This window comes from Papilio machaon, chromosome 19 (genome assembly GCF_912999745.1).
Source record: "Papilio machaon chromosome 19, ilPapMach1.1, whole genome shotgun sequence".
Taxonomy (NCBI): domain Eukaryota; kingdom Metazoa; phylum Arthropoda; class Insecta; order Lepidoptera; family Papilionidae; genus Papilio; species Papilio machaon.
Window position 1 is genome coordinate 3,805,563 of NC_060004.1, and position 15,638 is coordinate 3,821,200.

The 15,638-nt window shown below is 32.2% G+C and overlaps 2 protein-coding genes across 2 annotated transcripts; one reads left to right on the forward strand and one right to left on the reverse strand.

Annotated features, from left to right (window-relative positions):
* The first annotated feature begins 2,434 nt into the window (after positions 1-2,434).
* Positions 2,435-5,470, forward strand: LOC106715232 (glucose-6-phosphatase catalytic subunit 1). Its single transcript, XM_014508468.2, has 7 exons — positions 2,435-2,577; positions 2,878-3,042; positions 3,299-3,490; positions 3,687-3,817; positions 4,409-4,602; positions 4,740-4,861; positions 5,199-5,470. The coding sequence occupies exons 1-7, from the start codon at positions 2,525-2,527 to the stop codon at positions 5,425-5,427; spliced, it is 1,086 nt and encodes a 361-aa protein (XP_014363954.2). The 5' UTR covers positions 2,435-2,524; the 3' UTR covers positions 5,428-5,470.
* A 5,683-nt stretch (positions 5,471-11,153) lies between these two features.
* LOC106715251 (cuticle protein 1) lies at positions 11,154-13,435 on the reverse strand. Its single transcript, XM_014508492.2, has 3 exons — positions 13,351-13,435; positions 11,563-11,744; positions 11,154-11,429 (listed from the first exon to the last, which is right to left on the reverse strand). The coding sequence occupies exons 1-3, from the start codon at positions 13,408-13,410 to the stop codon at positions 11,351-11,353; spliced, it is 321 nt and encodes a 106-aa protein (XP_014363978.2). The 5' UTR covers positions 13,411-13,435; the 3' UTR covers positions 11,154-11,350.
* Positions 13,436-15,638: the final 2,203 nt, after the last annotated feature.

The window sequence follows — 15,638 nt, forward strand, 5'->3', positions numbered from 1 at the left end:
TTGGCCGATACTTTTAACTGTGACATATTAGGAGCGTTTACGGAGTGAGCTTTAGTGCTTTAAGTGGTGTATTTAAAAATGTTTGATGTGACATTATGGTCATGTAGTAGCATGTGTGCGGCTTCCTCTGATGTTTTTCTTACATGATACCAATAAAATTGTCAGAATTAATTATAAAAATAAATTGATATGTACTGTTATACAAACTAGCAGCTCTTACCCAGCGGTACTCGGGTGATCTACAATAGTACTTGGTGAAATATTATATTTGTAGTGTGTGTAGTGTTTTCACTACGAACTTATTTCTTACTTACTACTTAATAAAAAATTACTTAATTAAAACTTACTTAATAAAAAATTATTTTTCTAAAATATTTAGTTTTGCAACGGTTAGTGAGTATCGTATAATACCTACTCACAACAATATATATGAACAATATATATTTTCTTTGTATTATTTTTTTTAAATAGAATTTTGATGACAATTATTTTTAGTCTGATAATTTTGGGTTTAATTAAATCCATTTTAATGTGTTATCATTGTTTAAGTTAGTTCTATGCCTGAAATATCGTTTTTGGTAAGTTATTTTTCGTGCTTAAATTTCTGCGGTCCTTATTTTCATTTATTGTTTAAATTTTCCTCTTTAAAACAAGTAAATAGCGTTATAACTTGCTGTAGTCCGACATTTAATATTTATTAAAAATCTCCAGTCATAATGGCCTCCTCTGCGCGAGCGAGATGTAAGATACGAATGCCCAGTGTGTATGATAGGGAGACATGATATTACCTTCAACGATTTACCCCCAATTCCCCCCGACTCGGTGTTGGGGCCAGATTATATTTTAATGCAATAATTCTACGTGATCATACAGCGTTTACGAGTGTCGGCATTGTTATACGAGAGATTAAATATTAAGAGAAGTTACAAGATTTTATACAATTATTTTTAAATTTAGAATCATCAAGTTTAGGATTTTGTTATTTTTACAAATATCAGGGAGTTGATAGGAACATTAGAAAATTTAAGAAAAATTAACGACAATATTACTTTTACGAAACTGCCAGTCATTTGACGTAACTGTCAAATAATTAAATCAATTGAAATTAAACATTCATAGTTAAGAAAAGTATCGGGTCAGCTAGTATTTTAACATTTTGCATCTAATAGATACATCAATGGATGACTGTTGTCTGGGACTCGTGTTTAAACTTTTTACTTTAACTCTAATTCATGTAAAGGATATCGTTAGATATGTTTTATCATATGTATACCGTTTGTAGAAATATCTCGAGTTCGCTCACAGATTAAATTAGTCGAATTCCAGCAGGAGTTTCCAGTTAGGGTACAGTCGGCGAAATAGGTACTGTTGTTTTATATAGCAATCTAGAACTAGAATAAAAATGTTCTACATACAGCTTAGCTGTACTTCAATGCAATAGCGTGCTTTACACTCAGTTTATAAAATTAACTAAAAAGGTGTTACAAAGAAACCACGAATTAATTTTACCATAGCATTTCCAAATTTGGCTTTTAGAGTGTGTTTTGCTCAAAGGTTTCATGAGTTTATTTAGCTGAAGGGTTTTTAGGGCTTTGGTTTTAAATTAAATACCGCAATATGTTTTTCATCAAATATACTAAATTATATCAAATATGTTAGTTTGAAGCTAAACTTGAATGGACCTTCGTATTTCGTACCATAGAATTATATTCAATTATTAAAACAATAATCCCGGCTCACGTGTCTCCCAACGATGAGCGCCATCTACGGAAGGTTAATGAACCAAATATCTAGGAAAATTATAACCTAGTTAATTAACTATTCTGCAAATAGGTAAACGAATTTAATGTCTCAAGAAGAATGTTATATTTTAATGTCAACTAATATTTTAAAGGAAGTGTTGAATTAAAAATTTAGTAACAATACACTTAATTTTTGTTTGTATTTTTACTAAGACACAAGTATATTCTTGTTTATTTCACAAAATTATATAAGCAATATATACAAAGAATAAATCTACGTGTAAAGCAATTTTATGGCATAAAATTAGACTAAACATTTTACACACTTTGGACTTTACTTACGCCCTCTTGTGTCCAAAAGCATAAACTCAAATTTAACAGCATAAAGAAAAACTGTTTCTCTTTTTGTCACTGGATGACACTTAAACCAAATCTAATAAAATTATCGAAAAAAAAATGTTTTGACGTATCTTTCCAATGTAAACTAGCGTTATTTTATTTTACAGAAACATGTAACCTAGTGGTTATTTTGTAATCAAAAATATTTAATTTAACAAAAATAACATATGAAATTAAACTTCAAGATTACAATTTTTGACCCATGGTCATCTGACAGTGACACTGACGTGAACGTGAGCGTGACATTACAAAACAAAAAGTTTGTTATTGTTTAGGTTATCAGTTATCACAAAATTATAATTAAAACCAAAATATGATAAAAAGACATTGAGCATGATTCTAACATTTTAATTTAAATGGATTAGTGTTGATAAGAGTCAATAATGGAGCAGATATACGCGCTTGGCGTCTCCTGCATCGAATTCGTACAGAATTGGTACCAATTTTTTTTTAATAACTCTACTCAAAAGTATTGAATTAAAATAGCTTAATTCAGAAATGTAATATCGAATATCCTTACAGTATAAAGATTTTTTTGTTGTGTATCTCAATTTAACTGTAATTTGAACTCTAGAACTATGACAGCATATGCACGTTAGTTAATTTTATTATTGTTAAAAAGAAATCTTAAAAAAAATTAACTACAATATTTCATATTCTATTAGAAAAACTATAGCAATTTGAGCATTGGACACAGTAAATTAAGTTGACAATTTCTTGTTTTCTCTTTCCACAGGTTCTCAGACTCAGAAGAATTCTTTGAGTTTGTGAATCATCTATCCAACCCACACAATGTTGTAGAGGTGCTGTTTCCTCTGATCTCCATTGTTGACTCTGTATTTGCTGCTCAACTACTACTCTGTTTAGCTTTTGGAGGTTGGCTCAATGCTATTATGAAATGGTTTGTATAAAATTATTTATATTAGTTAAAATATAAGAATTTAAATAATTATTTTAGGGTATTGTTTGATATATCAAAAACATTTGATATGACAGAACTTGTTTTATGCAAGAAGTTTAAGTTTTTATTTAAGGTGCAAGTCAAGCTTTCTGTAACTGAATTACAACAAATGTAGGCTAACATACATACATTGCAAATCAATAATACTTTCAAATGACTGAGTATGAAATCATTAGCAGATATTTTGTAATTCCAGGTGGTTATTAGAAGACCGTCCATATTGGTGGGTTCAAGAGACATCATTTTACAATGGCACACGACGTCCACATCTGTACCAGTTTAGTCAGACCTGTGAGACAGGACCCGGCTGTCCCTCTGGCCATTCGGCTACCGCGGCCACTGTACTATTGCTGGGCCTTATGTGGATATCACATGTTATGAATGATAGGTAACATAACCTATTATAATTCCAACTGTAGTTCATAGCAGATATAATTTATTTATGTAACTATGGTAGTTAAATTTCACTTGTAGCTTTTCTTGGTTAGAATTTTCAATTCAGACATGGTGATTTATTTTTTGATCTTTTTTTTGGATAATATCTTTTTAAACTGATGGCTGATTCAATTCTTTCCTTTTTTTAGAAAATGCTACATATGGTGGTGGAAGTTGGTAGCATACCCAGTATCTGGGTTTGCGCTGTTCTCAGTCGTATTGGCGCGTTTGTACGTCGCTACGCATTTTCCGCACCAGTGCTTCCTCGGCATCTTGATAGGTAACAAACATACTCATTGCTGTAATCAAGAGTTTGACCAACTAACGTTATTTGATTTAGATTTTGATATTTTCCTTTAGTGTAGATCCTAGTCGTGTGTAAATCAGCCCTGAATTGGCTCAAAAGTTCAGGTCACACTACAGAGTAAAAAACTGTTGAGTTACGGCTCATGAACTAAATTTGATGCTCACTACTCACGGGCCGATGCGAATCAATATAAGGCTCTTCGTACATAAGGGAACGTAAATCTTCGAAATCCGGAGATTTTAGTCGCTAAGCGACTTACGCATACAATGTCATAGAGGTTCGTACACAGCGCTCGTCGCCGACATTTTTATCTGTCATCGCCGAAGTCAATCGCTCGCAATCTGTTTCTAAAAGTTGCTGCAATTTTTAAGATGGCGGAGCAGTTGACAGTTGACTATGTCTGTACTAACTGAATCGACCACTCGCGTCGAAGATTTAACGTTGTGCGTATGAAGCGCACGCAAACGTAGGTTCGACGAATTACGTAGCCTTTTGTACGAAGGGTCAAAGCTTTACTAAGTTTTTTTTTAACTTTTATTGAAATTGTCAATGTATTATTTGTAGGTTCGTTCCTAGCTCCAGCCTTATGTATTTACGTGTCTGACCCGTACATATGGAAGTACGGTACTGGTGCGTCTGACACGGGTCGCGCATTGCTCTGGCACGTTATATGCGCTTTGCTGACCATTGCTATTAGTGTCGTTACGTACTTCAGTTTAAAACTATGCGGAATAGACCCCCAATGGACCGTGCAGATGGTAAGTGGGGAATAAATTCAACTTAAAGGCGAAGGTTTGAATATTCAAAAGAAGTTTGATTTGGCACGTCGGATGCAAGAGTACTCTTGCGCCTGACGTGCCAACTTCGCGCGTACTATAAATAGTTCGTATGTCAGGCGTTCCGTTGGTGCGAGAGTCCTGATGACATCCACGTTTCGACGACGCCGATGTTCGCGCTAGTTCAGACCACAGCCAGCCTGCTCGGCTGGGCGCTCTGCGTCACGCCCGCTGTCGCACAGTAAGTACACTATTGCCAACGTATCATACACATTGAAGTAATTGTATTCTTATATCTTTTATTATTATGCGATGATAATATAGTCCCATTGCCTTTTCCTATTAGGAAAGGATGGGAAGGGAAAAAACACTAAAATTAGGCTTTCGGCACCACACTCATCAGACGAATACGGGATTGCTTCCACTTCACGCCAGTTTTCTGTGTGGTCGTGGTATTTCACCGATCTACCCGGCCCATTCGTGCATCCTATAAATATTGTTGTTCCGCGATCTACCACTGTTAAAGTTCTTCTGTGTTTCAGTGTACTTCAAAACTATCAATAACTTTTTTTTTTCAGATATCGTCATTATACGAGGAATCGTTCATTGATTTTATCAGCATTTAGCACGGCTATTATATTGTACATTTTTAAACACGCCCAAGACAATATAAATAGAAGCAATGCGTTCTGCTTTTACTTCTTACAATTCCTATTAAATGCTATAAAGCCTGCTTTGTTACTGCGCTTGGCGCCCGCGATAGCAATGTGGCCATACTCAGCGGAAATAAAGATGAAAACTAAATAAATGTGTTACCATTAGCAAAAATTACTATTTAGTTAATTTATTCTTATAAAATTTCTGTTGAATTTTCTATTTATTTATTTTGTCATTTTTTTAAAAGCACAGCTAGGTAATAAAAGTTTATATTTTTACATCATTGCACTATTTTGTTTTTAGTGGTTAATAACACGCTTTGTCGAGAAAAAACCACTCACGGGTATATTATTTCTCATGTTCTTCTGTGATATAACATTCGACCAGTTACCAGAAAGGGTATATTATTAGTTACTATCAAATATTTATTCACGCTATGTTTAATAAAGATTCACAAAATAATTTGAGTTTTATTGACACCTTGTAATAATAACATAACCTCGAAATTTTAACAAAAAACAGACAAGTTATAAGATCAAACTAAGAAAGTGAATAAAACATTTTCACAAATGGTATTTTTTACTTTTGCGTAAAGATTTTTAATTTTTATATTTACGCTATCGAATGACTGATGGCGACTTTAGGTCTACTTGAAAATAACCTTTTCAAATTGAAAGGTTTTTTCTTTAATTTAACTATAACTTTACCGTCATGTGTTATATAACTTTTGTCGATGATCAAATTCGATATATCTTTTGTACCTTTTTTGTGCAAGGAGTTTACTTCTTTGATGCTCCACATTTTCAAGTTTTTTTCGTGTTTGTCTATGCTGAGAGGATCGATTTGGAAGCATTTGTGATTTTTCTTCGGTCTTTTTGGTAAGTATATCAGATATCGAGTTGAACCACGTTTCAGTGGCGTTGAACTTATTTCTTCTTTGTGGTAATTTTCTGTTGGCTTGAATTTACCGTCGCCTGATTTATATCTAGTAATGACATTAGATATGCGATTGGATACGTTCGATTTCGACTTTGGTTTCTTCACAAAGCTTGTAATATTTTCCAATGGCACACAACAGAACGCTCTGGATATGATTATCATTCTGTATATAACATTCTTAATAATTTTTCTTAAAACTCCATCACTTGTAGAGCCAAAACTCATTTTATGAAATCATTTTTTGGCAACGTCATTTTTAATAGTTTCAATTTATTTGTCTCGGGCAATGGATTTAAACTAATTGATCCACGTCTTTCAACTAAGTGTGATAAAATAAAATAAAAGACTTTTTTATCGCGTCTCAATACTTATATAGTCATATAAAATATTTTTATATATCTTATAAAGAAAATTTGATATTTTTAAATGATTTGTATTAAAAATATAGATTGAATCCATAAGCGTGTACCGTAACTTCAATATTGCTTGCGATTTGGTTTAATTGAAACTTTGTTGAAGTGATAAGCTTTGAACCACTTGAGCTGGTAGAGATTGGCGACAAAATTAAATGTCAATTCGGGACGTTATCATGAATCAATATGTACTATATCACAAAAACTTTATTTATCCATTTTTAATTGTCCTAGGGCTGCATATCACTTCAGTCTACCGGATAAAAGTAAGATAAAATGTTCTTAAAAAATTATTCCAAAAAAAATACTTCGGCTCAAAGTTTTACGTCTAGGGATCTTGCACGATATGTAAGTTTACATACTCAAAGATTTTCTCCTGTCATAAAATCCTCAAAATTATTAATATAATTTACAGATTGAATCTTTGATAAAACATTCAAGCAATATAGAGAGAAGAAATATTTCGACTTCAAATTACGGTTGGCTTACGAACAAACCGTTGCATTCTGCAGTGTCTATACAATCGCTGTTAAGTTCTCTTCAACCACTGTTAAATAAGGTATTCGTCAGTTATAGTTTTTATTTGTGACAAACTTTTAAATAGCGATATTTCAAATACCAAACCGTATGCCGTAAGGCATTATCATTAGCCGTAAACTCATAGATATCATATACAATATATAGATGTCAGTGCATAAATTAAAACATTTTTGTTTTTATGGCTAAACATAAGATAAGAACCAAATCAGGCAGTGACTTTGCTTTTAGATGTAGATATTGTACGCCTGTCGTTATAAAATAGCAAAACGTACAAATAAACAGATTGCTGTTGTTATTAAAACTAATCTAACGTTTGTTTATGAAGTTTCAAGATTTGTTAAATGTTTTAATAAAATGTAAAATGTTAATGGTAACACTTATTATTACAAAGATGACTCCTGAAAGCTGTGCCTCTATATACATTAAGATAGAAAATTACGTCACTGAGACTACGTCAGTAGCCGACATTATGAAGACATCTAAGAAACTAATAGAAGAACAACTGAGCTTCCAGTTGATAGAACAGAATGTTAAAGTAGCAAAAAGAAAACAACGGAAGAATATTAAAATACAACCTTGTATTCTCTACTGTGACTCTAAGTTATTTATTATTTCTTGATTTAATTTAGCTATTATACATTATATTATACATTTTCTATGTCTATTAACTGTTTCCACTGCGTTTCATCGATTGGAAATTGTAAAATTACGTAACGTCACCGCTCCATAGTCATTGCTAAGTGCCTATGACCAAATGCCCAGGCAGCGTTCTTTTGGTATTGCTTTTAGTGCTTCGCATTGTTAAGGTATCAAAGGATCTTTCCGAAGAAAAGGAATTTCGAAAACAAACTAAAAACAACGGAATATAAGACTCCATTTAAAAGCAATACAAAGTAAGTAAAGCTGTCGACTGCCAACCTTATATAAAATATAGGGTAATAATGATCTTTTTGTCGTCAATAAGGAGGTAATAAGTGGGACTATTCCATGCAAAAATATGCTTAACCAATAAATGTTTACTTATAAACAGTCGTATGACTACATACGCCCGTGGGTAGATGTTACAAGTTATAAGTAATGCGGAAATTATTGGTGTCCCTGACATAATACCAAATGTTTTGTTCTTGTAATCTTGGGTTATGTACCAAAACACTCGTTAAAATATATAGACATCCCTCTCATTCTTTAGGGAAAAGACAGGTACAACAATATGTTTTTGTGTAAGCGTTTCTAGAGTAGAAATTCACGGTATAGCAACTACGCAGTACATCTAGTTTGTACATACAAAATTCCAAGATTGATGAGTGAGTCACTGCATCCCTTTTTTTATCATTTTATTAAACGATTTACACTATTTAAACTATGTTTTTATTTATGTGGATTTTTATATATAAATTCCTTGGTGACGGCCTAAAGCGTAAACGACTGAATCGATTTTGAAAAGGGAGGTGTCAGTCGATTCATCTTTAGTGCCCGGGGTGTCTTAGGTGTCTTTAGGATATACAACACGGTTACAGTGGTTCAAGTTTTTTTGTATCGTTAAATAATTTTTTAGATGTTTTCGAGTATTTTCTTATACAATTAATTGTTTCATTGAATTAGTAGTTTAGTTTTAATTAAAATTTTAAATTTTTAAATACTAGTTTGAAAATGCAACTAAAAGATGGTGCTATTTCATCCATTGTAGCTTCACTCAGTCGAGTTTTGTGGTTTTTTTAAATATAAGTTATACGCGAAGCTTTTATTTATCTATTATTCTTGTTTAAATCTTAAGAATCAGATATTTACTTCAATTTTTGTATTCACACATTTAATAAATCAAGTCAATTGGTTGTTTTCTTTAGAATTTTATGACGATTTTGTTTAATGAATATGACATGTAGTATTATTAAATACTTTTATTAAATCGACCCCGAGTACAGGCTCTGATTTATAAATAAATTTGCTACTCTTTGCTGCGATCTAAGATCACTTACCTTTCATATAAATATAGAAATTGGCATTGAAGTGATGCACAGAATGTTGATGATTCCTTAACTTTATTATAATTCAACGGCCACCGAATGCTTCTTAAGCTTATATAGTCAACTAGATAGCAATTTCGCCTTAACATTTTTTAATAATAATGTCAGAATGGACGAGAAATTGATAGTAATAAGTTTAGTAGAATACTGCTTTAGTCGATAGAGGTCGCGACGTTCAAAAATGGTTAGAGTCCTGAGTCTCATGTCCCTATAGTCGCATTTGGATGTGTTTTTATTTGTTTTATCTTGAGATTTTAATGCAAAGTGTAACATACATTTTTCAAGGATTTTCTTAAGGGAAATTTGTTTTTTACTTTCAGTTAAATTGTCATAAAAGAGCGAATACAAGAATGGTACAATCTTTTATAATCTGTGATTTACTGACTTGTATTGTATAAGCTTATATCAAAAAATACAAGGGTAGTTTAAGATTTATTTTTTGTTCAATGCTGTCATTGCAGCCTGTTTTAATTTCGTGATAAAATTTATCTCCGACTATAAATAAAAATGTTTAAGCTCTTGTGGTTCGCGTCGAAAATTGTCTTACAGATAAGTAATTATTTGATCTTATTAAAACGTACGACGGATTTCAATTGAACTACTTCCTTACATTATATATTCTGCGAGACTTATATGTTAAATGAAGATTTATTGACATGTTGTTGACAAAAAAGGTAATATGTAGAGTATCTGAACGGAAACATTCGTATATCTTCATTATTTATACAAAACGAGATGTAAAAGTGCGTTCAACGGAAATATATAATTAAACTATATCCACTGAGTCACTTGTGTAAAACAATTCTTCCGCGCGCAATGTTAAAATTATTACCCAACTAACTAGTGTGACGCAGTGACCCGAAGTGGGTTTTGGCCTCCGACAACAAAATTCTTCACGTGTACAAGGCGGGAATCGAACCTAGTCGTATAGATTTCGGTCCACTTGTTTCTTTCCCATGTTTTACCAGCGACCAGTTTTTGAATACATAATACTTCTTCTAAGAACTTATTATAGTTGAGAATAAAAATAGGTTTGTATACTCTTTGTTGAATATAATTTCTACTTATTTAGTTTTTAAGAACGTTCAGAACGTAAGCGTGAAAAAGTGGAGAATTTCCTTCAAACGCTAGATAGGTTATGTTATTACATTACAAGTTTTCAATGTTTATGATACATTGCGCTGTTAATTTGGCAAGTGCGTAACTAATTGCAACTGGCCGTATATTTCGCAGTTACGGCGTCACATCAAAATTGTTTCGTGACACGTAATATTGCATTTGTCCGACAAAGAATTAAAATGCTCTATAATAAAATAAATTATTTACTTAATCGAGGTATTCAATCTTGTAATTGATAATGCAATTATTTTCAATTACGTAAGTTATATTTTTAAGTTATTATTTAGGAACGTACATTTTTTTTTAAATTACAAGTTTGTTTAATATTCAAACAAAATTTACTTGTGTCTTTTTATAATGTTACAAAATTAAAAAATCAGCGCAGATTTCCCTCCGATAGAGAGTATTCTAGAATGTTACGAATTCTATGACATGTCAATATGACATTGACATGTGACGAGTGACAGTTGTAAGTTGACCGCGCGGGAATCCTGTTGCGTTCGAAATCAAGTCCTTGCGCTACCTATTTGTAAACAGCGATTACAATACAATACGCCGCTTAAATATTTAATACATTGGCCTGAATGATCTTGCACAAGGCGAAGGGACATTTAACAAAAATCGATGTCTGTTATTGATTTTTTTGAGGGGGTTTTCATTAGTATTTGTACTTCAAGCGCTGAAAATATTGTGTACACATTTAATAATTTGTTGTAATTATTTTATGTTTTAGTCTTTAAAAACCCACTAATAGATTTTAGGTTTATAAAGAAAAGAATAGTTTATAATTAACTTTTTATTTACAATTTTTACAAAATTTCTTTACAAAAAAAAATTAAATGCTTAATGCATTTTTAGAATGTAACCCGAATATTTACACATATTAAATGTTATGGCAGTGGGGTTGACATAATGGCTTAGAGTTTCAGATAAAATGAGGCTGTAAAAGATCGTCGCTTAGATATTTGGAGGGAATATCAAAGCTAGCTTGCATTTAGAAACTCTGACATTATTGTGAGGGGACGTGTTGAGATCTGTTCACCAGCAGTAGGGGTAGTTGGGGCACGCCGCGGCGTTGAAGTTAGCCGGGTATTTAGGAGCGGCATTTGCGTGTGGGCTGGAACAAAATTACAAAGATTAATTTGTATTTTATAACACGTTCAGTACCAGTTCATATAGTTTCATATTAAAACTGCACTAAGTGACTCAGCGACCACTAAAAGTGCAGCAATTGTTATATGTATACTTACTCGGCAGGGGCTACAGGCAGTATGGATGGGTTGTAGACCCATTCGGGGATGGGCATGCCGTCGGGGGTGAAGCGCGCGAAGGTGTTGGTGTCGCAGTAGGGGTAGTTGGGGCAGACCGCGGGGTGCAGTCCAGCGGGGTACTCGCGGGCGAGCGCTACTCCCGCCAACACGCACAGGATGAACTGGGGACGAAAATGAATTATCATAAACCTATTTACTACTAGATTATACTTCTAGGTCAAAGTACGGTTAAAATATATTTTTTAAATTAACTACTGTCAAATTATTTCTTTAATTGCGTTAAAAATTGTAAATATAAATTTTATTTCTAGTACATTTTTAAAACTGTATTAAATCTTATAACAAAAGCCATATAAAGTATGAGTAAAAGAAACAATAAATTGTCGTATCTTTTGGAAGACATAAGCCATACGCAATATTATCAATATTGTTTTTTCTAATTTACTTTTATTTATCGTACTTAATTTTGTTACAATAAGAACAAAAAGGCTACGAACATACTAGACTTATAAAGTGAACAAAAAACCGTTAATTGGGTATTAGCGTCCTGGCATAACAAATAGGTTGATTACCAACACTATTATTGCACCGAAATAAAAATTCCGTTAACAATGCAATTTTCGGGCGGTTATGCACCAATTAATTTGATCGTGTAATATGACACTTGCTTAAGTGATTCGATGTAGAACACTTACTAAATCGATGTATCGGAATCTGTGTATACCGAATCGATTATTTTATTATTAAGATCGATGTATCGGGATCTTTATTTATGGCAAAAGGAATGTACATCAAATTAATTCCTTCAGCAATAAATTCAATTTATATTCACAAGGTTTTCTACCTTAAAATCATATTCAAAAATTGTAAATATGTTACATATTTTTCCAAAGAAACGATTATAAAAATTATTCATTTAAAAGTATAATTTCAAACAAGATACATTTAGAAAAAAGTATAAAAAAAATCAATTCGTTAATTTCAATGGTCGTAAGAGAGACTATGACTCAAGGATATGGACTCTATAACTGCATACAGTTCGTAATTTAAATCTTTATAGCACATAATGGCGTAGATGATATGAAAATTTAAATGTATAATACAACGTATTAGCATTAGCAATTTAACAATGTATTTGTCTTGTCGACGAAATTTCTTCGTGGGCATTAAACATAGGGCTGCGGTGGGCGCGGTATATTGCGTAGGATTTGCAAGTCGCGTTAGGAGGGAATGTGCAATTCAATCTGATACATCTTAATTACATTTAAGTAATAAATATACATCTATTCAACTATAATATATAGATTAAAGCTCACATTCCAGCTATTTGATATGACTTTGTTAGTACATTTTTAATATGCTGGTGTAACTACACTGTGTACGGTTTAAGGGTTTGATTTTTACTGTGTTATTAATAAAAATGTTTACAATATTTTTTCTCTATTTTAATGATTTGTTTTACTTTAATGCAATATCTAAAACACGAGAGATAAATGTACCAACGAAATTTATTTTATATGTATTGTATAGTAAGACTAATATTAGAATTTCAAACACTTTATTCGAATAGTAGTGAGCACTAAATTTTTATTTTTAAAAATTACAGAATAATAAGTTGTATTTATTTTATTTTAAAGTAAAATAAAAATAATATACACTTTATTAAAAAAATTCAGCGTAACCGTCACAGAGCCCATTTTAAGATATAGGGCAGATTATTATTCTTTAGTACACTTGATATTTATTATAATGAGTATAAATACTCACCAGTTTGGCGTACATGTTGTATGTGTGTATCCTCTCTACTTGACAGTGAGACTGATGCATTGTGCACGGTCGCCCGCCGTTTTATACTATGTCGCTGGAGCGGATTTTTCGACGTCCACTATAGTTTGACGTACGTATACGCTAACACAGGGTTAGCAGGATATTTCACATCTGACAAATAAATATAAACCCTAAAGTATGCTGATAGAGTTTAAATTAGAAACAATTTTGATTTCAGAATTTTGTTTGTATAAGGTTTATGAAATTAGAATTAATTTATGGTAAACTCTATAAGCATATGCGGCAGATAGCGATGTAAGGGGGTAGGAATTTCATGTTTGTGCTATTAATATGAAAGGATTGTATCTTTTAAAAATGCTCGATTCGAACTGAGACAGATCTTTGTGGCGATATTTTCTTTTTAAGGGAGGCCAATTTCGAAGTGTTTTGGACAATAGATGATGAGTCTTGCCTACTGGCTGTCCAAATAAGATTGTACCTTTGTTGTCATTTGTTTTTTATTTGCCATTTGAAATATGTTAACAATCCTATTATTAAAATGAAATGTTTTTTATACACGTTATGTGCTTAAATTAGGTGAAAATTATGGCTTTTTGTAAAGTTTATGGTAAAGAGTCGGAAAGAATAGACAATAAAGAGAATGTTTTCGTGCCTTTAGTAAAATTTACCCAGCTTTATTATATCGAATTGAGTTATATCTTAAAATTATAATTTACAATAGACATGCCTACTCATATCAATTTCACGCGAGCGTAGTTCTCAGAGTAATCAAATTCTGAAATGTAACACCTTAGTTAAGATCTAGTTAGCCTAGAACCTAGATCATGTGGTTTGAGTAATCGTTACTTTTTGATAAGTAGATTAAATAAAAAATTTAATATATTGATGAATTTTTGTTACATAAAGAGTGGCCTAAAACTATGTGTAGTCACCAAATTACACACATGTAACAATAGTGATATAAAACATATCATATTATTATTTGGGTAAGCATTATCATGACTTTAATACAGGTGATTTGGCAGTGGAAATCCACGGTAATGTTTACAAAAAATTTTTTTGAAAAATGAGTCTTATTCAAGTTAAGATATTTTTCAGTGAGCGTTGGGCCGCGTCCGCGAAGTAATACCAGTCTCACACACTCTGATGAAGGGCCCCCGATGGGCTCGAAACTAGTCGGTGCCGACACCGGACATATGTACGTAGGTATTTAAGCCGTTCCTATATTAGGTAAGATATTTTTCCTTAGGTACGATTTCACTAATATATATGTCCCATTGTCGAATGACAATGTTTATATGCATATAGTTTTGTAATTTTACTAGTTAAATTATTTTATGATTAGTTAAAAAAGGCCGGCAATACATCTGCAAGTCCACTGGTGTGGATGTCCATAGTCATCAATAATCACTTCGATGTTCTCATCACTTGTTTGACCTCTTCTCTTATAACAAAGTGACACATCAGATATTAACAATACTATTTTTTAAAATGAGATTTTGTAACTTCATAAGTACAATAATAATAATGATAAGAAATACTAATTAAACTTCGAATAATACAGTAGCTTTAATATCACGAATGAAAAATACATTATAAGACACGTAAAACATTATATAAAATGTTAGATTTATTATTTAACTAGCTGTCACCCGCGACTCTGTCCGTGCGGCATTTAAAAACAAACTTAAGTAAGTAAGTAGCCTATGTGTTCTTCCAGATTATCTAATATATAAAATTCTCGTGTCACAGTTTTCGTCACCGTACTCCTCCGAAACGGCTTGACCGATTCTCATGAAATTTTGTGAGCATATTCAGTAGGTCTGAGAATCGGCCAACATCTATTTTTCATAACCCCCCGCCCATTTTTTAACTACGCGCGGACGGAGTCGCGGGCGATAGCTAGTATTATATAACTATGTTCTATATCTGTGCCAAATTGCATCAAGATCGTTGAGCTGTTCTGGAGATATCTTCAAACAAACATCCATCCATCCATCCATCTAAACATTCGCATTTATAATATTAGTAAGATGCATTAAAGAATCTATTAGAACGTTAAGTAAATGGAAATTTATGGAATATAATTTTTTTCAGCAGCAAGTAAGTCAATCGGTTGACAAGCAATTAGTCTGACGGCTTACTTGACTATTCAGTTTGTGTCAATTATAAGTTTCTACTTTTATTAACTACACGTTTATGTTAAATACTGAATGTAACTATTCATGTACGTTATAGATTTAGTATGTACTATTATTAGTATTTAG

Coding starts and splice junctions, on each gene's coding strand:
- LOC106715232 (XM_014508468.2), top strand. CDS start 2,525: ATGGAGCAGATATACGCGCTTGGCGTCTCCTGCATCGAATTCGTACAG. Junction 2,578..2,877: donor ATCGAATTCGTACAGAATTG/GTACCAATTTTT, acceptor CTCTTTCCACAG/GTTCTCAGACTCAGAAGAAT. Junction 3,491..3,686: donor TCACATGTTATGAATGATAG/GTAACATAACCT, acceptor TCCTTTTTTTAG/AAAATGCTACATATGGTGGT.
- LOC106715251 (XM_014508492.2), bottom strand. CDS start 13,410: ATGCATCAGTCTCACTGTCAAGTAGAGAGGATACACACATACAACATG. Junction 11,745..13,350: donor ACAACATGTACGCCAAACTG/GTGAGTATTTAT, acceptor TTTCGTCCCCAG/TTCATCCTGTGCGTGTTGGC. Junction 11,430..11,562: donor CTGCCTGTAGCCCCTGCCGA/GTAAGTATACAT, acceptor ATTTTGTTCCAG/CCCACACGCAAATGCCGCTC.